At 40.8% G+C, this 24,775-nt stretch overlaps 4 protein-coding genes across 4 annotated transcripts in view; 2 read left to right on the top strand and 2 right to left on the bottom strand.

Annotated features, from left to right (window-relative positions):
• Positions 1–13,882: 13,882 nt before the first annotated feature.
• Positions 13,883–14,633, top strand: LOC111892121 (stellacyanin). Its single transcript, XM_023888192.3, has 2 exons — positions 13,883–14,048; positions 14,146–14,633. Exons 1-2 carry the CDS (start codon positions 13,892–13,894, stop codon positions 14,538–14,540), a joined length of 552 nt encoding a protein of 183 aa, XP_023743960.2. The 5' UTR covers positions 13,883–13,891; the 3' UTR covers positions 14,541–14,633.
• Positions 14,634–14,864: 231 nt separating this feature from the next.
• Positions 14,865–16,424, top strand: LOC111892125 (protein mago nashi homolog). Its single transcript, XM_023888195.3, has 3 exons — positions 14,865–15,137; positions 15,429–15,605; positions 16,030–16,424. The coding sequence occupies exons 1-3, from the start codon at positions 14,907–14,909 to the stop codon at positions 16,087–16,089; spliced, it is 468 nt and encodes a 155-aa protein (XP_023743963.1). The 5' UTR covers positions 14,865–14,906; the 3' UTR covers positions 16,090–16,424.
• A 1,946-nt stretch (positions 16,425–18,370) lies between these two features.
• On the bottom strand, positions 18,371–18,898 carry LOC111892104 (protein ALP1-like). The gene has a single exon (XM_023888171.1). It carries the CDS (start codon positions 18,896–18,898, stop codon positions 18,371–18,373), a length of 528 nt encoding a protein of 175 aa, XP_023743939.1.
• Positions 18,899–24,251: 5,353 nt separating this feature from the next.
• LOC111892111 (cyclin-U4-1) overlaps positions 24,252–24,775 on the bottom strand; it is a 1,090-nt gene continuing 566 nt past the window's right edge. Inside the window, exon 2 of the mRNA XM_023888183.3 lies at positions 24,252–24,761. Within this exon, the coding sequence (XP_023743951.1) occupies positions 24,485–24,761 (277 nt within the window). The 3' untranslated portion in view covers positions 24,252–24,484. The remainder of the gene's footprint in view (positions 24,762–24,775) is intronic.

Below are 24,775 nucleotides of genomic sequence, written 5' to 3'. Positions count from 1 at the left end.
GCGTAACCGCTATCCACATACTCTGTTTCTCATTGCAGGGGCTCTCAATCTCATGCACTCTCTCCACTCATCAAAATCACTGCCTCAGCTAAACAAGATCACCAATCCCGGGGCCCGACCTTCCAATGTAATCACACTGCACATACACCATCCGTAATCTCACACTGATCCAGCAATACCAACAGAGTCTCCAGCATGACTGGACCGACTCTCATAACACATACTAGCCACTCGAGGCTATATCTCTGTGGGTCCGTACACCCAACTCTGCGAACCCTCGGGTTCTAACTCTGGAACCTTCCGGTTCCAGCTCTAGAAACATGCACAACATAATCCCGTGGGATTAATGCAGTACAACCCATCACGTACCTCAAACATACCAATACTCTGATCACATAACCCCGGTTACTTACTCAAGCTTGATCCCGGCTTTCTCTCAGGCCTCCACAATCGAATGCCCTAGGTCTGTATCCCGCCCCGCATACCCGACACTCGCTCTCGTCGGCCTATACTCTGCGCTGACAACCACTGCTGAATCCCAACAGCTAAGCACCCTCACATACTCATCGATCTCCCGGAGAATTTTCTAATTCTCCCCACTAAAGCACTGACTAACTGCCACCGATCGTCATTAACGATCTTTCAGAACCATCCTGCACAAAAAGAACATTTACACACTGACTGCTTCCCACAAACACAAGCAGCCCTCAGCAAAACACACATCCTCCCTGATCAACCCACTCACAAGAATCTAGTCCTTCCATCATCCACTCCACGACTGTAGATGCTACCCGACAATCAACCCAGTGCCGCATCTCCCCTAACAACCCTCACGAACGATAACCAAAGGAATCCTCGACAATAACCCATAACCAAACTCACAATCTGCCCAAAGGATGAACACCACATCGAAAACCGCACAAGACTACTGACACTAAAACACCAATTATAACCATACCCAACCATCAGGGAACAACGTATGCCAAAGCGAAAACCTGAAGCACCAATCCATAAACATGCCAGACCCGCGAAACAACGAATACCGCATCGAAATCCATACAAGATACCAGCACAAACAATACCCAAATCAATGCAAGACAATTAAGACATCATGAAAGCATCATACCCGCAGCTGCTTCCGGCACTGTTCCGTCTCCCTCTGTCGCACGCAGATAAACACGACCCTGAGCCCTCTGGGGCTCCGCTCCATCCTATCCTCCTCAAATCCCGAATTGGCACTGACTGCCAACAATCTCGTGCACGGTGCCCCTCCTTTCCGCACTTGCGGCATGCACCATCGGACCCGCAAGCTCCGATGTAACCCCCTTTTTACTTGATCATCGACACCTATAGTCTCATGCTTTCCTACTGCATCTCTATACTCCACTTATTACTACTCCTGACAATTCTTGCTTTCTTACATACTGCACCCGGTTCTCCCCCACTAGGGTTCGAACCAACACCAATTAGTATACAATCAACCCACGACTATCTTTCACCAGCGAAATCGTACCTGCCCCAGTAAAGTGCTGTGCAACACCCGATAGTCCCTCCCCTTATGAAGTCAATCAATCCCCTATACTCTGAACCTCTAGCTAACTCTCCAAGAACTTCTCATCACGGCTGCCTCTAATCGTTCCAAATCCCATACTGATCTAATACTAAGCACCTGCACTGCTCGATAACATATCTGGCTCGTAGACTGCACCGCAGCATCATCGTTCCTCTCATCTCAACTCATCAATCCGTATCCAACGCCGGATTTGTCCCAAGAACAGGGACTTACTCTCAACATAGACGATAACTCTCCGCACTGCAAAACTCGTCTGAACTCTTCACTGCTACCACTATAACCCAACCTGCTATTCTCAATTAGGTGTGGTGTGGTTCTCGACTACCTCAGCCCCAACTGACTGTCTGTTCACGGTAGATCTCTGTCTCGCGGTACACCCGCTACCTGATGCTCTGAGGGAAGTCATTATCGATAACTACCTGCAGGGTGTACTCCCAAATCCAGAACTGAAACACCAGACCCCTCGCGTCTTGCACACGAGCATAAATGACGCTACCCACCCAAAAGGTGACCTCTCCTCTGTCGTCTGATTGCTCGACTCAACTGAAATTCTCCCCTGTCTTTGACTCTTACCAAAATACTCTGATAGGCGCTCGCCTTTCCCCTCGAGGAACGCCTCTCCGTACTCAATCATGGTCTACAGGCCTGAAACCCATAGCGTCCAATCTCTACCTCATCGGTCATAACCGGATAACAAGATAGCCACAAGCATCATCCACTACGAACCATGGTACTCATCCCATGACATCCCTCCTCAACATGCTTCAGTGTATGGTACTTGAACCATAGCACCCCTCCTCAATCTGCTCCAATGTATAGCACTCGGACCACAACATCTATCTCAATCTATTCCGATGTATGGTGCCCGGACCATAACATCACTCTGTATCCGCTCCGATGTATGGTATCCGAACCATAACATCACCCCTCAATCTGTTCCTTAGGACCTTTAGGATGCCCCCTGTATCAAGTATGGGTCCTCTGCTTTCAGTAGTACGGGCCCATACTACCTGCCACATCTACCCATACTTTCCACACGGACCATCCCAGAGTTCCTAAGTAGCTGATAAACCTGCTCTTTCACCCATCTCATCGCGCGTGCTCGCTTTCCAATGAAATCCTCTACCCTACCAGCGCACTCATCTGGCTAGGTTTACTCCCTAGTCCTTTCCGCTGTCCTCCCACTTCTTTGCTATCAGCTGCTGAAGAGTTCCTAATGATGCCAGCCCTCTACCTCCTGAGTATCGTCATACTCACTTAGTAGCTGACTCCCATCATCGATAACTTCACAAAGCACAAGGCAAGCAGCATTCGAGCATTGAAGCATACATAGGACTCCCCATCTGTGGTAGCTCCACCTTCTCGGCTCATCCTCGGAAGTACCTCTGTACCCCGTAGCTTTACCCCTTGTGCGTTCTAACTAGATACTCTCACTCATCACATACACACAAAAGCATAACGCACATATAACAGCAAACCCTAGGCTAAGGCATCACAAATCAGGCCACTCTAGTCCTAAGATATGAAATACCTAGCCTGTCTCTAGCATGCAATACTATCTCATAAAGTGCATAATAGATACTTCATAATACAAAAGTAAGGGTATTTTGGGAAATCACCGCTTGGCTCTGGCTGATTGTACACACTGCTCTTTCTTGCTTTCTCTTTGAACTCTTATTCACCTTTAGAAAACTATTTATTTGAAAATCTTTTCTTATTCCTCAGTTTGAGTCCAGACTCACCCGTAGGCGCGTCCGAATCCCTCAAACCAAGGCTCTGATACCAATTGTAACACCGTGGTTTTCAAAGCAAAATTTTTCATTTAAATAATCAATTTAATATTAAAAACACTTGTTTAAAATCTTATTCTTATTCGAATTACAAAACATAGTTCCATTTCCATTTGATTAGACAACCAGGATCCTCCAAAATACAACTCTTTCCTCGGTGTGTACAATCGAGCCGATGCCATTCCGCGTTACTGAAAGAACCTGAAACATCATAACATAAAAACTGTAAGCACGAAGCTTAGTGAGTTCCCCAATATACAACTTACGCACATACGCCTTTCCAGGCCCTGACCTTCCGGTCCATGTGTCTCAGGGGACTTCCGTCCCTGCTGGGTAAACCTTCCGGCCTTACCCACGCCGACCTTCCGGTCCATCACACAACATATCGCCTTCCGGCCCATAACATATTGCCTTCCGGCCCATAATATAATCGCCTTCCGGCCCATAACATACATAGCACATATAACAAATAACTTACCACATATAGCATACATATCACATATCATATCCGACCTTCCGGTCACACAGTCAAACCCTTCCGGGTACAGTATAGTGAGAAGACTCACCTCGCGGCCACTGGAAGATAGCAACTCCTGAAATCTCTTGCACTTGATCCTCCGAGCTACAAGCTCCCTGTCTCATCATATATCTCTTTTTAATACTTCTATCTTCCACGTTAACTGACCCTAAAACGTTACACACAGGTCAACTCGGGTCAATGGCCATCTCGACTGGACTCGGCGAGTACCCTGGCGACTCGGCGAGTCTAGTCGTCCTCACCAATTCCTGCATGATCCCTTTCTACTCGTCGAGTATCCCTCTTGACTCGACGAGGTCCTCGTGGAAGAATCGCGGGGCCACCCCGACTCTACTCGCCGAGCCTGAAGAACAAACTCGGCGAGTCCCAGTGAATCTTCAAGCTACTCGCCGAGTCTGATCATCCGACTCGGCGAGTCTACGCCATGCAGTCGATCGAACTGCTTCCTGAGATACATATATTCTCGAATACACAAACATGGGACCTTCTGGACCTCTAAGGGTCCTAATACAAGGTTATAAACGTTGAATAACAACACAACAATCCATCTAGACTCCAAATGGGTTCCATAAACCCTAAATCTATATACACATCAATCACAGGAGAATGTAATCCGAATTATTACCTGAATGATGTACCTTCCATGTCCCCAAACTTCAGAACTCGAACTCCCTGCAGTTCCTTTAGCTAAAACCCCTCTCCTCCTTGCACAACAATTCCTTCAAGGTCACCAATGGCCTTCAAACTTGCTCTAGCCGCCCCAGTCGCCTAGGGTTCTTCCCAATCGATCCAAAGTCGTGAAATGACGGCATAATAACCCTTATATACGACCCAATACTGAACGGCTAGGGTTTCCGCTGAACAGCGTCGACTCGCCGAGTCCATATCTGGACTCGTCGAGTCCAGTCGTGAACCCGCGACCAAACCTGCGACCCTACTCGGCGAGTCTGGCTCCAACTCGTCGAGTCTCCCCTTTAAAACACCCCCCAAAATGCAACTTAACAATACTTGAGATTTTGGGCTGTTACAACCGGTTTGGAAGTTGGTGAGTAGCGAGAAAATGTCATGCGTTTGCATGAGAAAGCTCGACGTTCGAACGCCATGCGTCGTAGGTAGGAACGCTTGACGTTCTGTACAGAATGGGCTCGATTTTGGGCAGTGTACCATTAAGGGTATTGGGCGTAGTCTAGTTGGGCTTGTATAAAAAGGGAAAAATGGTCTTTTGCCCTTATCTTGATGAGCAATGGACTAGACCATGGGTTTGGGTTAAACCCTAATTATTGATTGGGGTTTGGGCCCAATTTGGATATTGGGCTTTTGTTGCTAATGGTTGGGCTTCGGATTTTAGGCCAAGTGAGGAAAGGTTAAAATGGACTTTTACCCTAAGTATTGGGCAGTCGGACTAGGTTTCTAGCTATAGGTTGAGGACCAATTATTTATTGGGTGTTATTTGATGTTGTTAGCGCGGGGATTTTCCGAACCACGGTTTATTATGTTAGAATGCTAGATGTATACATGACTCTTGCATGTGTTATGTGATGGTATGCTTACTAGGTGAGGCTCGATGACTGTATTGTATGCTATTGTCTTTGTGATTATCGCATGTGTTCATATAATTATATTTTTACATGTTTATATGTGTATCGGGTAGGGCTCGATGCCAGGCGGGGCCTGATGACTGACAGATATGTATAGTGAGCGGGGCTTGATACCGGGCAAGGGCCCGATGCCAAGCGAGATCCGATGCCGAGCGAGGCCCGATGAAGAGTGGGGGCTTAGTATGTGTTCATTATGTATGGTATGTGGTATTTTGGGGAACTCACTAAACTTTTTACTTACGGCTTATTGTTTATGGTTTCAGGTACTTCCGGTTAAAAAGGGAAGGGCCCGACGTGACTGCACTACATCCACCCAAGTTTCCGTAATGTGATGATTTTGGGATTGTACTCTGATGATTGTTTTTACATTAATATATTTTTAAATGATTGGTATTACTAAATGGTGTTTTATTGTTAAATAAAAAATAAAATTTTTTTAAATTGAAATCTTGGGTTGTTACAAGTTGGTAGCAGAGCCTTGGTTTGAGGGATTTGGGCATACTCTCAGGTGTGTCTGAACTCAAATTGAGGATTTGGAAATTTTTTCATAAAATAAATGTTTTATCAAGAGGAGTTCCTAATAAAAGAAAGGGGTGTGATGTGTGCAATCGGCCGAGCTCAAGTAAGTGATTCACAGAATACCCATACATGTTTGTTATGTTATATGTTATGAGAATTGCATGTTAGATTAGGGATCGGGATTTGCTCAAGATTTCATGCTAGGAGAAATGCCTTTTATATGCTTGATTGTTTGAGCTTTTAGAACTGAATGCTAGTATGTTTTCAGATAATTGGATAAAATGGCTTGATTAGTTGGCATGTTGGTTAGATTTTCCGTTGCCCGAATGTTGCTTGCTTTATGCTTTGTGGGAGTCTTAGTGATGTGGGTTAACTACTAAGTGAATATGCCAAATCACATGTTGCATAGGTTAAATAATCTCAAAGTGATAGATTTAACCCTATTGCACAACTCTCATTTGAGTCTAATCGTTGTAAGGATGAGTCTTGTACTCAAAGGATTATCTAAGCTTTGTTGTATGTGATTGTATTCATGAAGTAGTTAACTGAAACTATTGGGAGCTCTTCAGCAGCTGATGGCGGGGTCGGGAACCTAAGAGAGCCTAGGAAATGCTTTTAGTGGTTTGGTTGCATTGTGTAGCGAGTTTTGGGGTATCAGTTTGAGAAGGTGGCTTAGAGGATTCAGGATGATTCTTGAGGAAAGTATGGATAGGTGTGGAATGTAGTATTGGGCCCGTACTGCTGAAAGGACAAGATCCATACTCGAATCAAGGAGAGTCACGACGAGTCTAGGAAGTCGGTGGGATGAGGATTCAGGATCAGGTGCAGGTACTAAGCCGATTGAGGAGTGGATGCGGGAGCTTATCTCGTCCGAGATCACCTGTGGTATTCTGGAGCAGACTCCTGTGATCTTTGGTATAGTCAAGGAGGGGATTATAGAACTCTTTGATGATTGTCTCGGGGCTTTTTGGATCGAGATTGCAGCGGGACAATTGGGGGCCCATTGGGAGCTCAAGGTTTGTTGAGCTCTAGTGTAATACCTTGTTTATTTATTAGATAAATAAATAAATTAATGAACGATTAGTAGCACTAAAATAAATAATTATATATCAAAGGATGGTCTCGAAGGGCTAATTGTCATAATTTTAGAAGTTAGGGGTTAAAAGTGTAAGTTCTGGATTTAATTTGAGAAGGAATTAAGAAGTTAGGGTGCGTTTGGTAATTAATGGACTTAAATTGAAAAGATTTGAAGGCTTAGGGGCTGGTTGGTAATTTCAGGGCTTATTATGAAAGAAAATTATGGGATCAAGGGCTAAAGGGTAAATATTGGATTAAGATTGAAAGAAAAAGGGAAGGAAGGGGCTAAACTCGTCATTATGGAATTAAGTTTGAGGGATCAGGGTATATAACCCGTCACCCCTCCCGCTTCAAACCCTAACCCTAGGAGTTAGAATGCAGCCGCCACACTCTTCTTTCCGTCTCCGGCGCCATCATCCACCTCGCTCATTTCCGACCGCCTAGCACCACCGGACTTCCTCCATGTGTTCTATCGGCGAGAGAGAGTTCAACGAGTCAAGCTTTTGGCGACGAGGCTGTGAGGGGTTAGGCGAGCGAAGCTACTGCCGCCGCTGCCAGCCGATGTCGAGCACTTCCGCTATGATTTAACTGCTGGTGAAGCCGGGAACTGCCGAGGAACGACCACCGCCATCGCCTATTCCTCGTTCTTTTGTGGCCTGACATCGTGCATGTCGACGAGAACCGGTGGTGGGCTTTGGCCGCCGTTGTTGGTTTCCGGTCGTCGCTTGCCAACCGTAGCAGCTGAGTTGGGGACGTTTCGCTCTTCAGATCGTCACCACGAAGCATGTGTAGGGGTTGCTCGGATGGGGATTGAGGGAATCGCCGCCACCACCGCGAAGTGGTGGCTGTCGTCGCTACCTTTCCGTTCTACCGCTTCTGTCGCCGCCTTGAGCCACCAGGTGGGTGGCTGGGGTCGTTTAGTGACCATATAGGGTGTGTGCATTTTTCCGTTTAGTTTGAGTGGTGTGTTTTATTTGGCCGGAAAAGCCACTGCCGCCTCATGCCGTCGTCAACCACCGCTGGTGGGTGTAATTTTGTGTGTATATGTTTTGTAATTAGATTAGGGTGTGCGTGTGTTAATCGGTTGGGTATTGCAATTGTAACAAATTTGAATAGTGAAGAAAATCCATCACCACCACCGATAGGTGGTGGCTGCCGCCACCGGCCGCCGTGTCGGGTGGCGGTGTGCCTTGTCTCGATTGTGTTGATTCGTTTGGAGGGTTTGAAACCCTAATGGGCCCAAGGAAGCCCTAATGGGCCTAATAAGACTTAATGGGCTTAATAAAACCTTAATGGACCCTAATAAAACCCTAATGGGCTTAATGACATTCTAGTGGGCCTAGTAGGCCCAGTAAAGCCCTAATTGATCTAGAAGCCCAACAAGTTAATAAATGGGTTAGTCTTTGGGTTGAAAAACACTAATGCCAATTAAACTCTAATTTTTGAGAATTAATCGGGAAGCACACGAGAATTATTTAATAACTTGAGATATTAAATAATAAACTTTGGCAAAGATTAATCTAAGCGATAATGGACTTAATGGATTAAGTCCTTAATGGGTTAAGTAGAAAACTTAACCCTAATCATCATTTTATGGGAAACCCTAATTTCACTTGGGTTTATTGTTGGGCCTTCCTTTTGGGCCTTGATGATCGGGTTATTAATGGGCCATCCAAAGTCAAACAATTAGACTAGAATAATTTAATGGGCCTAGGGTAAGGCCCATGTAAGGGGCTTGGGCCCAATTTGGAAAATTAGGCCATAGATGGGCCATAGTTTGGGCCTGAATGATTATATGATGTTGGTCCTCAGAATGAGACCATGTATAGGCCTAGGCCCAATTTGGAAAATTGGGCCATATGTTGGGTTTTGATTTCCTAGTTGACCTTGGGCCTATGGATTGGGCCTTGGGCTTGAATAAGCCAAGCCAGGGGTAATGTAGTAATTACCCAAAGAATATACGTATGGTTATGTATTGGGACCCAATTATTAATTGGGTGTTATTTTGGTGTTGACAGTTCGGGAATCTGTCAGCCAGCAGCTGGGGTCGAGTCTGCGGGACTTCAGCAAGTGTGGGATTGTGTCTTCGGGACTTCAGCAATGTGAGGTGAGTTACCTTCCAGTAGCGGTGGGTCTACGGCCACAATGCTGGCCCACCAGGAGGAGTTATATGTTAGATGATTGTCTTTGTGATATCATCTAGGTTTGCTACTACCTGATATGTTATATGCTGGCATGATATGTATATGTGATAGTAGTAGAGTTCGGTTGTTAGGACCGAAGGGTAGGTCAGACACCCCAAATATGTCTGACAGTATGTGATGATATGTTTATATGTTGGCATGATAGGTTATATGTGATAGTGGTAGTAGGAGGGGAAATGTCCCCAAGTTCGGCCGTTAGGACCAAAGGGTAGATCGGACACCCCAAATATGTCTGATAGTATGTTTACGTTATGATATATGTGATAGTAGAAGTAGGGGGTGGAATAGTCCCCGAGGGTCGGTTGTTAGGACCGACGGGTAGGTCAGCACCCCAGAATGGCTTGACATGGGTAGGTCAGCGCCCCAGAATGGCTTGACACGGGTAGGTCGGCGCCCCAGAATGGCTTGAAACGGGTAGGTCGGCACCCCATAATGGCTTGACACGAGTAGGTCAGCACCCCAGAATGGCTTGACACGGGTAGGTTAGCACCCCAGAATGGCTTGACATGGGTAGGTCAGCGCCCCATAATGGCTTGACACGGGTAGGTCGGCACCCCAGAATGGCCGTACCGGGTAGGTCGGCACCCCAGAATGGCCGTATCGGGTAGGTCGGGCACCCCATAATTGTCCGACAGTATGTATGCTATGTGATTGTATGGTATGTGGTATGATGGGGGAACTCACTAAGATTCGTGCTTACGGTTTTCAGTTTTGGTTTCAGGTACTTCGTGTTTAAAGGAAAGGAGCCGGCTTGATCGCAGCGCATCACACTATGGTTTTCCGCACATGAGATCTTGGGGATTACGCTATGATATTATTTTATGATAACACGTTTGATTATTTCTACTTTGGTTTTGACATGACATGATATTACGGATGTTTTATTACACTGTTGGTTTTATAATGACGTATTTAAAAATGAAAATTTTGGCCCGTATTTTTGGGATGTTACATCTAGAATACTTCGGGAAGGAGGATCCTACTGCTAGCTCTTGTCGTGAGGGATCGGAGGTGTGTTATGCACCATGACTTCCGGGAGATCAATCCCATGATTGGATTGCCATCGAGGTTTCACGAGCTTTACACGAGGAGTTACCCGACATCATTGGTCGTGTCAATGATAGATTGGTTGCCAGGTTCGAGGATCAGATCTCGGGTGTTCAGGCGGTTAATGGGATGGTCGAGGTGATTTAGAAGCAGGAGATTGGTTGGGAGAGGCGACTGGGGAAAAGGAAGCGGACTCATGGTCTTACTCGCCTAACAACATCTGGGCATTTAGATGTTGTCATGTCTAGTGTTAGAGGCCTGAAGGGTCACGATGTTTACATGAAGGATGAAGGAGCACATGAGCATATGCGTGGCAAGTCTAAATGTGGCATGTTCGGATGGAAGGGCCACCTCCGCCAAGAATGCACCTTGGAGGTAGAATTGTGTCATCGTTGTCATCATCCTGGCCATATCAGGGCGAATTTCCCACACTTAGTGGTTAGGGTAGCATGGGTTCCATTATAGGTGCTTCGGCAGGAAGGGGAAGCAGAACCCTGAGACACTACGGGTATGTATCATATTCTTCTCTTTCAAGTTTTAATCTTTATGCTTATAATTCCATGTTGGCGTATGTGTGAAACGTTATGCCCTAATTACCTAAGAATGGAAGCACCTGTATGAGTAATATAGTTAATTTATCAGGAAAGTTTCCATATGCCATTTTTTTGCATGCCAAGAGTTATTAGTGGGTCATGTTTTGCTGAGCGGGGTTTGGTTTGTGCGGTTGTTGTTCCGGTTCTTTGATGGGGTCAATTCAGGGGTATCTCTTGGAAGATCTATGGACAAACTAGTTAGATTAGTTCATCAACAAAGTCAGAGTTCAGACGTGTAAGCATTTGTTTAGGTAGGATCGGCAGCCGTCTATGGAAGGACCTTTTGGTCCAATCACTACCGCTGCTAGGGAAGGAACGGTAGCAAGAAGATGAAGGTGGCAGTCGCATGAGTTTGTTTGGACATTGGAAGTGCCTATGGAACTTCATAATTGCAAGGGTTGAAAATGGTTAAAATGTAGAGAATCTTCGAAGAGTGGGAAATTGGAGTGAGGACTCGCCAATTCCGGTCAAGGATTATAGTCTTTGTCACCAGCCTAAAGGACTTAAGGATTTGGTGTTGAATCATGAGGAGCGATTGGGGTTATAAAATATTTGAAAGCAAATGAATGACGATCTTACCCACCATATGCTCTTGATGTTATGTCATTTTCATTTTTGCTTTGTGTATGTAGGGTTAACCCCTCGATTAAGTGATTACACTACTCGATGGGGTGTTATGTTGTTTGACTTTTATCCTATGTACTGTAGGACTTATAAAGGCCAAATTTTCACGTAAAATGTACTAAACCTTTACCAGTAATCGAAACAAGTGTGTGTTTTATTTGTGATGATGTTATCTGTTATGTTTTCTGTTTTCATTATTTCTTGACCTTGCATGATTTCACTTATAAGCACAAATCGAATCACCGAAACAACCATTATGTGCTCCTCATCCTTCTGTTCCATGGCAAAAGATGCCTCGAAGGTACGTTCGTAGAAACAACACACCTCCATCACCACCGCCTCCATTGGAGAAAAAACTCTGCTGCATTCCAGGCAGCAGTATCCGATGCAGCTACTGCAGCGTTGGCTCACATCCACAATGGAAACAATGGAGGTGGAAATGGTCAAGGAACAGGAAGCTCCAATCAGGGAATGAATCAAGCGCCTACCAAAGCATGCACCTATAAAGATTTTTCTAATGCGAAACCTCGAACATTCAACGGAACCGGTGGGGTGATAACTTTAAAACCCTGGATCGAGAAGACCGAGTCCGTCTTTGAAATTTATGAATGTCCAGAAGAAAGTAAAGTGAAGTTCACGGCCTGTACGTTTTTTGATCAAGCCCTATCATGGTGGAATGATCATGTTGAGGCTTTAACACTTCCAGTTGCAAATATCATGTCGTGGGAGGAATTCAAGGAGATGATGTTGGCTGAATACTGTCCCGTGGGGAAGTACAGAAGTTGGAACATGAGTATATATAAAAATGAAGAAGAATCCACATCTTTTTTTTTTCAAGATATTATTTTAGATTTAGATTTAAACTTAAATAAAAATGAAGAAGAATCCACATTCTTTTTTTTTCCAAATAAAGTATATATAATTGATGAGAATATAAGAAACAACCATTTCTTTCTATTCCACATTTTGGTAATACAAAGACGTATTCGTTTCCTTATGAATCAGATAATACTATGTTATTCCCAATATTTATATGAGAAATTTGCAAATATAACCAACTTTGCTAATTACTTCGCACAAAATAGTCAAAAACTAGCAAATTATGCAAAATAGCCACTAAAATCATAGGTAATTATGATTATCTATGAAATCGGAAGTCCATCTCCAAACGTACAAGTCATTAATGCACGACCTACGCATCAAAGACTTGGACATTCGCAGATGGGCTTCCATCTACGAGTTTTACCAGGTCCATCTGCGATTTTGCTCTCCCATGTAGAAATACCTTTTTTTTGGAATACCCTTATTTTTCCATCTTCCAACTTGGGAAAACTCTCTCAAACCCTTTGATTGAACCTAAACAAGATTTCTAAAGAAATAACTAATAAGCTAAGCTTTTTTTTGTTAAATTTTATATAAAATCTATCAATTTGTACGAATTCATAGTTAACAATGTCAGATTTCGTAGTCAACCTTACCAAATTTGTAGTCAAACCTAAGTATTAAAAAAAATTAACGTAAAATCGTAGATGGAACAATCTACGATTTGGTGGAATAGATTTCGAAAAATTGTCTTTTTATAACCTTCGGCAAATAGCAGATGGACTCACTGACCCCACCAAATAGCAGATGGAATGTCAAAATCAGAGATGGATCTAGCCATCTATGATTTTAATGGCTATTTTGCATTTTTTTTGGCTATTTTGAGAAAAATAATAAACAAATTTGGCTAAATTAGCAAATTTCTCAACTTATATTGATTCTATTTACTTTGTTGGTTGCATTCTTAGGAATTTCATTCTATCAAGACTAACATTCACACAAAAATCCATATTTTCTAGCATTTGGGTATACATATTAATCTAACTTTCTAAACCTTAAATCATGTAACTAAACCTCACAAATAATTCATCACTTTATAGCTTGGACAAATTTTTAGTTTTTAAATCAGTTTATGCAATAAAATTCATCACTTATCAACTTAAGTTTGCATAAGTTGAACTTTGAGTAACAAACTGTGATTAATTACCTAAACTGTGTAAAGTATTTGATTGCTTAAATTAATTAAATAAGTTAAACATGGTTATATATATATATATATATATATATATATATATATATATATATATATATATATATATATATATATATATATATATATATATATATATTCAAATGGATCATCAACCATAGACCAAGGCTCATTTGGAGAAAATCAGTTTTCAAGAAATTAGGTAATCTAATTATATATCGAGCCATTACTTGGATCTACCGATCTAATATATATAACACCAACATTTCATGTCCTTTTCTATGCCATAACCACAAATGACAATCCTAGTTGTGGCAGTTTTAGCCATCCTTGGCTATGCATCGATGTGTAGAGCCACAACGTACACAGTGGGTGACACCTCTGGTTGGGACATAGCCACCGATGTCGATTCATGGGCTCAAGATAAACATTTTGTCGTTGGTGATGTTCTTTGTGAGTATCTTTATCTCAAAAAAGAACTCTTATTGTTATACTAATGAGTAGTTAGTTACTGTTGCTTTTGTTTAAATCTACGCTTTTATTTTTGTAGCTTTTCAATACTCTTCAAGTCATAGTGTGGCGGAGGTGAATCGAGATAAATATGAGGGGTGCAACACGACCAATGTACTACAACCGAGTAGTAATGGGAACACAACATTTGCTTTGACAAAACCAGGAGATAGGTACTTCATATGTGGTAAGCAGCTACATTGCTATGCTGGAATGAAGCTTCACGTGGTTGTTGAAGGTAAGGCCGCAGAAGCACCTGCCGGAGCACCACAGGCGGAGTCCGGCGGTGATTCTACAACCACCACCACCACCATCCCTTCTTCAAAAAATAATAATCCATCACCGATTGTCCGTAATTCATCCACATTTGTGCGTGTTGGTTTTAAGTTAATCGTTTTCGTGGCTTTTACATGTCTTATGTCATGGATTATGTAGAAATCTTGAATGTATCCAATGTTATGTTTTCATGTTATGCAACTTATCATTGGAATAAAATTGGCTTGTGTCATAAGGGTAACTTAATTTGTTTGATCATGTACTACTACATACTAGATTTTCTTTTGATCGCTACACTGTTTAACGTATTTGTTCAAATATAGCACTTAATGTTTCAAAGAGTCTCATGATAATAAAATTTTAAAAAGCTAAAACTTTGCACAAAGCATTTTAAAATTTAGAAACCGAGAGGAATATTTCCAAAATATAATTTTTTTTCTAATACAGGGACGAAACAGCAAATAATTTTTTCCCAAACGTGTCTACAACTTAAAAATTTAAATCCAAGGAGCCTCCGGAAGAGAAATGGCGGAAGAGGAGAACGGAGCGACCGGCGGCGGGGAGTTTTACCTGAGGTACTACGTAGGGCACAAGGGAAAGTTTGGACATGAATTTTTGGAGTTTGAGTTCCGACCTGACGGGAAGCTCCGCTACGCCAACAACTCCAACTACAAGAACGACACCATGATCCGCAAGGAGGTCTTCCTCACCCCTTCTGTTCTCAAAGAGTGCCGCCGTATTGTCTCCGATTCCGATGTTAGTGTTTCTCTTCACCTGTCAATTCTTTTTTCGGCATAATTGCGTTTGTTAGGGTTTCAACAGGCTCTATTACTTTTCGGATTTACGGACATTATTTGGTTTGTGACTTTAGTTAATTAGTAAACTGTTAGGGTTTTGAATTGATTGGCTGTTAACTTTTGAGAGACCTCGTCCTAAAAAAACTTATAAAATCAGAACTTCAAGGAAAACATATGTGTAACGGATTGAATTTGTGGAGCATTGCAAGGGAAACATGGTAATTTGTTGTGGTTTTGGTTTGGTTGTTAGATTATGAAGGAGGATGACAACAACTGGCCAGAACCAGATCGTGTAGGACGACAAGAGCTTGAGATTGTGATGGGGAATGAACACATCTCCTTCACTACTTCCAAGATTGGGTCGCTAATGGATGTTCAGACTAGTAATGATCCTGAAGGCCTCCGCATCTTCTATTATCTCGTCCAGGTATGTAATCCATTTCTATTATTGATTTCAAACCAAAAGGTCTGTCTGTTTGTGATCACATAAACTGCATCTTGTTTCTGGGTTCATGCTTCGCTTGTTGCTCTTATAGATATGGCAAGAACATGAGCTACATGGTACACTTTCAATGCTTGTAATTTCCAAATGTCCCATTTCTGAATTCTGATTGAAACTTTGGAAAGATGATTAAAGTATTTAATAATGGATTTATGGAAATACTTGATATATTACATATGTAACATACATGAACAAAGTTTACATATAAAAGACGATCAATTTACACCGATTCTCTTTTCAGATTAACATTCATTATAACATCAATGGAATCATTTTATCCTTATTTATTAAACTTGTATACTTTGTAGATGTCCATATATTGATTGTAACAGAAATATTAATGTTTCAGGACTTGAAGTGTTTTGTGTTCTCCCTGATCTCTCTTCATTTCAAGATCAAGCCGATTTAAGAAATGTTGATGCTACATCTTATATTTTGGAACTATGCATAATGCACTCACCCCAGTTGACTTTCATCTTCATGACTTTGACTCTGTGTGCTTGGTATTTTAACGTTCATAGTTGAGTTCCAGGCATTGCATAATATGGTGTTACACTGGCTGTTATTTCTCTTAAAAAAGAACTTTTGTCTAATGGTATTCTTTTGTAAACATACTTTTAGAAAAATGGACAAGTGCTAACCAGCATTTGATGATGTCATCAGAATGATTAGAAGACTAAAAACAGGTCTTTGATGCACATGTAATGGGAAATTAACATATCATCCGACCAATTACTAGTTGCATTCCTTCGTCTCCCACGATCATATTATGTAATATAATGTATTCATACATTATATCCTTTATGTTTCTAAATTGCAAAGATCTTGTTATATTTACTTTTTGGGTCAGTCTAATGTTGAAAACTTTTGACCATTATAACTCATTCTAGATAAGGTCATGAGGAGTGGTCACAACTAACCCATTGAAAAAGTGTTGTTACCTTTGTGTTATATCAGCTTCACCACTAACCCACTAGGTATAGGAAATGGTCACTACTCCACAATTTTATTTATTTATTTATTTATTTTAATGATTAAATTAAATAAAAACATAATTTAAAACATAATAAAATATTTTATATTAATTGAAACCACATTACGGTATCCGGTGTTGCTTTCCCTTTTTGAGGTCGGGGGTTCAAGTCCCACTGTGGACATAGTTAGAATAATTTAAGAGTACTTTAGCATATATTTGTATTTGCCGTTCAAAAAAAAAACAAAACATAGAAAATTAAATCTAAATTATTAAAAAACATAAAAACACGTAGAAAATGAAAACTAAAATATTAAAAAAAACATAAAAAAAAACATAGAAAATTAAACCTAAATTATTAAAAAACATTAAAAACATAGAATCTAGTTGCGATATTTGTCGAGAACTTCTTGTTGAATTTTCAAAAACACCCTTAAATTTTTTGGGTCGAGATTCGGTTGCTGCATCGTGTTTATAATTTGAAGATCGGTGAGTGTTAATTGTCGCCGACGAGCTTCCTCCGTTGAATAAAAAAAAATCTAAAAAATTTGGAGTATTGTCGATTTTCTCCGCTAGTACATCCTCGTTGGTTGATTTTCCGCTAGAAGACGCCCTCTTTTTCGTTTTGTCCCTTCCCGGTGGTCGACGAAGTTGGACATCCGGTGGACCCTCCCCTTTGGTGGTGTCGAACTCTTCATTGAGGTCGAGATTAACACCAATGTTTGACTCGGACGTTCTCGACCTTTTGTTGGAACCGGTGGTGGATCCCGAATGCGCCGTTTCCGGATAAAGGACCCATTTTGGACCATTGTGACAAACTTCCCACGTTTTTTGGTTGGCAAACAGTTTACCATTGTTGGTAATTTTGTATTGGTACAATGCGGCTGATAAAATGTTGAAATCGTTGCCACCAATTTTATGTATATTTTTAAGATTGTCAAATACGTCGGGCGATGATGACGGTGACAACGACGAGTAGTATTTGTGTATGGTTTTTATGTTTTAAGTTTTTTGAGCAAATTACACGAATGGTCCCTATGGTTTGGGGTAATTTGTGTGTTTGGTCTCTAACTTATTTTTTAACTCGGAAAGTCCGTACTGTTTGTTTTTGTTACGTGTTTGGTCTCTGTCTTACCTATAAAGATTATTACTCCCTCCGTACCAAAATTATTGTCCACGTTTGCCTTTTTAAGATTCTTTTGTTTAACTTTGACCTTAAATAATTTACTTTTTGTTATATAATTTTTTATGCAAGATATATAAATAGATTGTTTTTTTAAATATATTTTCATTTTTATAAGTTTCATCAAAAAAATATATAACACAAATAAAATTATTTATGGTCAAAGTTGACATGGAAAGACTTCAAAAGTCAAACGTAGACAATATTTTTGGGACGGATGGAGTATTTAAATAAGTAAAAATTGTGGGATAGGTAAGGTAAAGTGAGAGTGTGGGGTTGGGGTGTGTTTATTTAAATAAATTAAAAAAATTAAGAGCAAAATAGTATTTTTAGGTAAGACAGAGACCATACGTGTAACAAAAACAAATAGTATGAACCTTCCGAATTAAAAAATATGTTAGGGACCAAACGCGCGAATTAACCTAAACCATAGGGACCATTCGTGTAATTTACTCAATTTTTTTTTGTTTTTTTTAATTAAGTAATGTAATGTTTTATTTGTTATGTTGTATGTTTATTTTAGTAATTTAGGTTTTAAATTTCTATGTTTTTAATTAACGCATGTGCATTAAGTATATCATTCCTGGTATATGAACAAATAGCATTGCTCTCTTCTTCTATTATCATGTTATGTAAAATAACACAAGCAGTCACCACCGCCGTTAGTTTTGCCCTATTCCATGTCCGTGCTGGATGTTTGATTATGCGCCACTTTTGTTTTACGACTCCAAATGTCCGTTCCACATCCTTCCGTGTAGATTCATGTGCTAACTTGAACAATTTTCGTTTTTCATCGGCTGAAAATAAATATGACTTGACAAATGTAGCATACTTTGGATATATCCCATCAGCTAGGTAATACTCATATTTATATTCATTTTCATTCGAAACGTATGACATGTCTAGTGTTTTACCATGCAAAATGTTGTTAAATAACGGAGACGCTTGAAACACATTCAAGTCGTTGTTGGACCACGCCATACCAAAGAATGCATTCCAAAACCATAAGTCTTGTGAAACAACCGCCTCTAATATAACAGTTGGCACCCCATTTTTTGTCATGTGACGTAGACAATAGTGTGCAAAACCAACTCGTCATCAGAATCGTCATCCATTTTTTGTTGAATGTGTGTGTTTGATTTGAAAGAGTTTGTATGTTCGTTTTGAAAAATATATGTAAAAATGGATCTATATATAGAGAGAATAAATTAAAAATAAAAAATATATATTTTTATTTAATGCTTTTCAACGGTCAAAAAATGGTCAGCCAATCCTTTGCTTCTTCTTCGTCCGTCATTGTCTTCACGTCACAACCAACCCACCATTAATGGGGCAATGTTCACGCCTGGAGAGACCCTTCACATAAGCATCTCACGCCTGGAGGGCTCCCTATATACCGGGTAGCCTAAAGGTAAGGATTGGTGGGTAGGGTGTAGGGTATATGTAAATAAGGGTGGGGTATAGGTGAGGATAGGTGAGGTATGTGTGGGGTATAGGATATAGATGGGGTGTCATGGGAGTGGATGTGTGGGTTGTAGGTGAGGGTTAGGGTCTATATAATTATTAGTTGTTCAAGTTCTTTGTAATTTTTAAAAATAGGAGATTTTTTGTTTTTCGGAAAATTTGGAAAAGTTATCAAACCAAATGTGTTCATAATTTTCACTTTATCTTGATTTTTTTTTTTGAAAACTAGAGATTTTTTTCACAACCATATGTAACCTTAGCCTTTAGCTGATTACCTAAGGCCATCTACAATGCTTGTCACGAGCAACGCAACCACGAAGATCAACACGAAGCACGAACTGGTAGTGGTGTACTAGTGACGAGCAGGAACGGAGAGAGAGGAAGAAGAAGAGGGTCGGCTGAGAGAGGCAACTTCGCGGTCCTCCGTCTTCCCCACCACGAATCACCACGACCAAGAAGATACGGGATGGTGTGCACGGACAACACTCGTGGCCACGTAGACCACGAGCCCCTTCGTTGTCGGTATACCAGACGACCTAACACGCAAAGATGATATTTAATATTCATTGACGTGGAAATTGTTGTGTAGGAATGTATTTAAGTGATTTTACTTTTACAAAATTTTCTTTTTATTATCCATTGATCTCTGTTTTAGGTTCTTACTTTTCTTCGTCTTATCTCTTCTTAAGTTTTAAAATCGTAACTTCTTCTCCATATCGATCAGATATATCTCGACAAAAATGTATGGAACAATTGGATTAAGGGTGAGCATTTGGATCGGGGAATCGGTCGGAACCGGTACCGAAAACGGAACCGAATAGAACCGATCGTGTCGGGACCGGGACGATATTGTTGTGGATTTTTGGATCCAGGAACCGGTAGAACCGTATGTTGCTATTTCTTGAGGACCGGTTCCAACATTGAAGTCACGGAAAGAACCGGTAGGAACCGAAACCGACGGTCCGATTCGGTTGCTATTTTCCATCAAGTTCGGTTCCCACCCTGGTTCCGGCCGGACCAGTTCCGATGCTCATCCTTAAATTGGATCAAGGAGAAGCAATATGAACTTTTAATATATAATAATATATTTTTCATTTTTGTAACATTTTTGGGAAAAATTAAGGATATTCAGCTTCTTACTAGACATATCCACCTCATAATAACATAACTACTAATATAAAAGAATTATAATAAATATAATTATAGTGGAGCGGTCGGTCGTTTTTTGAGGGTCAGGTTCTAGGATAAAACCGCATCACGCCGACTTTGATCCGACTTTGATCGGTTTTTAACAAATTAAAAACCGCACCGTTGGGGTTTTTTTTTGGGATTTTTAGGTCGGTTAGGTTTGTTTTTGTCTTTCCTCATATACTTAGAGATGTCTTTTTCCTCATATTTTTAAGGGAAAATGACTCTTGAGGTTAATTAACTTTTGCGTTTGTACTCATTTGGTCCCTTTCCTTTTTTGTATTCAATATACCATCGAACTTGTTGTTTGTGTTCACCATAACACTTTTGACCGACTTTTGACCTGTGATAGTCGGTCAAAGGGTTATGGTGAACACAAACAACAAGTTCGATGGTATATTGAGTACGAAAAAAAGGTAAGGGACCAAATGAGAACAAACTCAACAGTTAGTTACCCTCCCGAGTCATTTTCCTTTTACTCATTTACAACAAATCTCACGTCATCTTCTACTGATATTAATGATTTTATGAGATTCATTCTTACTTTTTTTTCAAAACATAACCCACGAAAGAACACTATTCATACATGTACAACTTTGTAATGCACTTGAATATTTATTAGGAGAATCTTGACTAAGCAGACGCATTTCATGACTACATTTACATTTCCAATCGAATGATTTATCGTATCATGGATTCTAGACAAGTCTACAAATGAGTGGAATCACAAGTGTTGTGATTTTTGAGTTTACTTAGCTTTAAGATCGAATTAATGGGATGAGATACAACATCAATATGTACAATATCATGCTGCTTTTGCAGACACATCACCATAATATACCTTGAGGTAAACGTTTATGCTGATAAATTGTAACACCCGCAAATTCGGGCTAGTCAATTTAGAGGCAATAGGGGTCGAAAATGACTTTTCAACAAAATATTATTTAGAATAAATAATCTTAACCAAGTTGTAGAATATCTCACAAGGTTTCCGTACATATAAAGAACGCCGAAATCCGAGTTATAACGAAGAAGTTATGGTCCGTCGAAGTTTTACGGCAAAACCGACACGACAACGGGAGACGTAAATAGTGAATTTAAGATAGAGGACTTTTTAGCCTTAGTGATCTAAACCAAATTTGTAGTATACGTTAAACCGACAACATCCATAAAAAGAACGCCAAAATCTGACTTCGTATGAGGAAGTTGTGATTTTCCAAGATTCGACTTAGCAGTACACAGCCCGAAACTCGAATTTTAGTTCGATCGGTTTTGGCTTACGCGACCTAAATGAGAGTTGAATATCTCATTAATAGGAACTCAACGGTAAAAAGATAGACGAAAACGGAGTCCGTATGAAGGAGTTGCGAATTCTTCGCGGTCATTTAACAGTCTAAACGCCTCCTACTGTTAAATTTAAGATCGGTCGAGAATTAGCCAACGGAGTCTAAATGAAAGTTGTAGATCTTGATTTTACCTACGCGTTGAAAAAAAAGAACGTCGAAAACGGAGCTCGTATGCAAGAGTTATGATTTTTCTAATTTTGAAGGTTGATACGCGATAAGGGGTGACGTGGCACCACCAGAATTGGACACGTGGCACCACCAGAAGGCCACCACATGCCCCAACTCGGCGAGTAGGTTCTCCTACTCGGCGAGTCCATCAGGATTTCACACTATAAATAGATGTGTCGGGTTCCATTCATTCTCACACCTTTCCTCTTCCACTTTCTCTCTCTAGCTCCCCTTAAGCCCCCTAAAGTCTAGGTAAATCCCCTAGCACCCGAAGGAAGCCCCGAGGCTCCCGGAGTCCCGAGAAAAGAGCCTTTAGGCCAATCTTTTGCTTCGTCTTCGTCCATCATGGTCTTCACGTCACAACCAACCCACCATTAATGAGGCAATGTTCACGCGTGGGGAGACACTCCACATAAGCATCTCAAACGTGGAGGGCTCCCCATACCGGGTAGCCTAAAGGTAAGGGTTGGTGGGTAGGGTGTGGGGTATATGTAAATAAGGGTGGGGTTTGGGTAAGGATGGGTAGGGTATGTGTGGGGTATAGGATATACATGAGGTGTCATGGGAGTGGATGAGTGGGTTGTAGGTGAGGGTTAGGGTGTATATATATGTGTGTGTGTGTGTTTATATTTTAGAAAACTTTTGGAAAAGAAATGTATGTAAAACAATAATTATTAGTTTTTCAAGTTCTTTGTAATTTTTAAAAATAGGAGATTTTTTGTTTTTCGGAAAATTTGGAAAAGTTATCAAACCAAATGTGTTTTCATAATTTTCACTTTATCTGGATTTTTTTTTTGAAAACTAGAGATTTTTTTACAGCCAAATGCAACCTCAGCCTTTAGCTCATTACTTAAGGTCATGTGTAATGCTTGTCACGAGCAACGCAACCACGAAGACCAACACGAAGCACGAACTGGTGGTGGTGTACCAGTGACGAGTAGGAACGGAGAGAGAGGAAGAAGAAGAAGAGGGCCGGCTGAGAGAGGCAACTTCGCGGTCCTCCGTCTTCCCCACCACGAATCACCACGAATCACCACGACCACGAAGATCCGGGATGGTGTGCACGAACAACGCTCGTGGCCACGTAGACCACGAGCCGCTTCGTTGTCGGTATACCAGACAGCCTATCACGCAACGGCGATATTTAATATTCATTGACGTGGAAATTTTTGTGTAGGAATGTAGTTAAGTGATTTTACTTTTACAAAATTTTCTTTTTATTGTCTATTGATCTCTGTTTTAGGTTCTTACTTTTCTTCGTCTTATCTCTTCTTAAGTTTTAAAATCGTAACTTCTTCTCCATATTGATAAGGTATATCTCGACAAAAATGTATGGAAGAATTGGATTAGGGATGAGCATTTGGATCGGGGAACTGGTACCGAAAACGGAATCAGATAGAACCGATCATGCCGAGACCGGGACGATATTCTTGTAGATTTTTGGAACTCGGAACCGGTAGAACCGACAAAAACCGGTAAAACCGTATGTTGTTATTTCTCGAGAACCGGTTCCAACATTGAAGTCACGGAAAGAACCGGTAGGAACCGAAACCAACGGTCCGGTTCGGTTACTATTTTTCCACCAAGTTCGGTTCCCACCCTGGTTCCAGCCGGACTGGTTCCGATATTCATCCTTAAATTGGATCAAGAGGAAGCAATATGAACATTTAATATATAATAATATATTTTTCATTTTTGTAACATTGTTGGGAAAAATTAAGGATATTCAGCTTCTTACTAGACATATCCACCTCTGATAATAACATAACTACTAATATAAAAGAATTATAATAAATATAATTATAGTGGAGCGGTCGGTCGGTTTTTGAGGGTCAGGTTCTAGGATAAAACCGCATCACGCCGACTTTAATTGATCCGACTTTGATCGGTTTTTAACAAATTAAAAACCGCACCGTCGGTTTTCTTTTGGGATTTTTAGATCGGTTCGGTTTGTTTTTGTCTTTCCTCGTATACTTAGAGATGTCTTTCCTCATATTTTTAATCTGTACATTCGGTTGATGAGATTTAAACGATATAATGCTCTTACAATTTAGATAGATGCCATGATCAACTTTCTCTTTTGGTCGATAGGTCTTTGAATGATAGAGATGCGATACGTTAATTCTGACTTGAATCAATGATAGTTACAAGATTTTTAATTAGCTAATATATATTATCATTAGTCATTACAAAAAAAGTTTAAGATGCTACTTTTTTAGAATTTGATAAGTTTTGATGTGATTCAGCAGTAATTGGGAAAGAGTCTTTGAATGATTGAGTCATTAAGATCGATGCGAATTTAAGGTAGATCTAGTGACCAAAATTTTTAATCATGTAAAACGCTTGCTTTTGGACAACAATGGAAAGTGTTAAAAAAAAACCTTTCTTACTTTAAAGTTTAAACTCAACACATGAAAATTTTCGCATCTCCAAAAAGCCTTAGCTGGAGTCGAGCGCACCGGGTAATTCCCATATATGCCCATCAAACAGCCAGCTGCGGTTGATGATGTTGAGATTGACAATCATCTTCATTGATGATGGCACAATGATCTGCCCCCATGGTAAGAACTGGTGGAGCCGAGCACACAGGAGGAAACCCCATCATCATCTCCGATTGGAGATATGTACAGTAGTCCCGGAATGTTTCCGGTGTGACGTTTAATTGGAACCCCAACCCGAATAGAAAGTCGACTTCAAGCAGGTTAATCTCAACCGTTGATATTCCTCCAACTTTTGCGTAATACGCATTGTTGAAACATCTGAACATTTTCAA

This window comes from Lactuca sativa, chromosome 2, assembly GCF_002870075.4.
Source record: "Lactuca sativa cultivar Salinas chromosome 2, Lsat_Salinas_v11, whole genome shotgun sequence".
NCBI lineage: Eukaryota > Viridiplantae > Streptophyta > Magnoliopsida > Asterales > Asteraceae > Lactuca > Lactuca sativa.
This window is presented reverse-complemented; position numbering and strand designations above follow the sequence as displayed.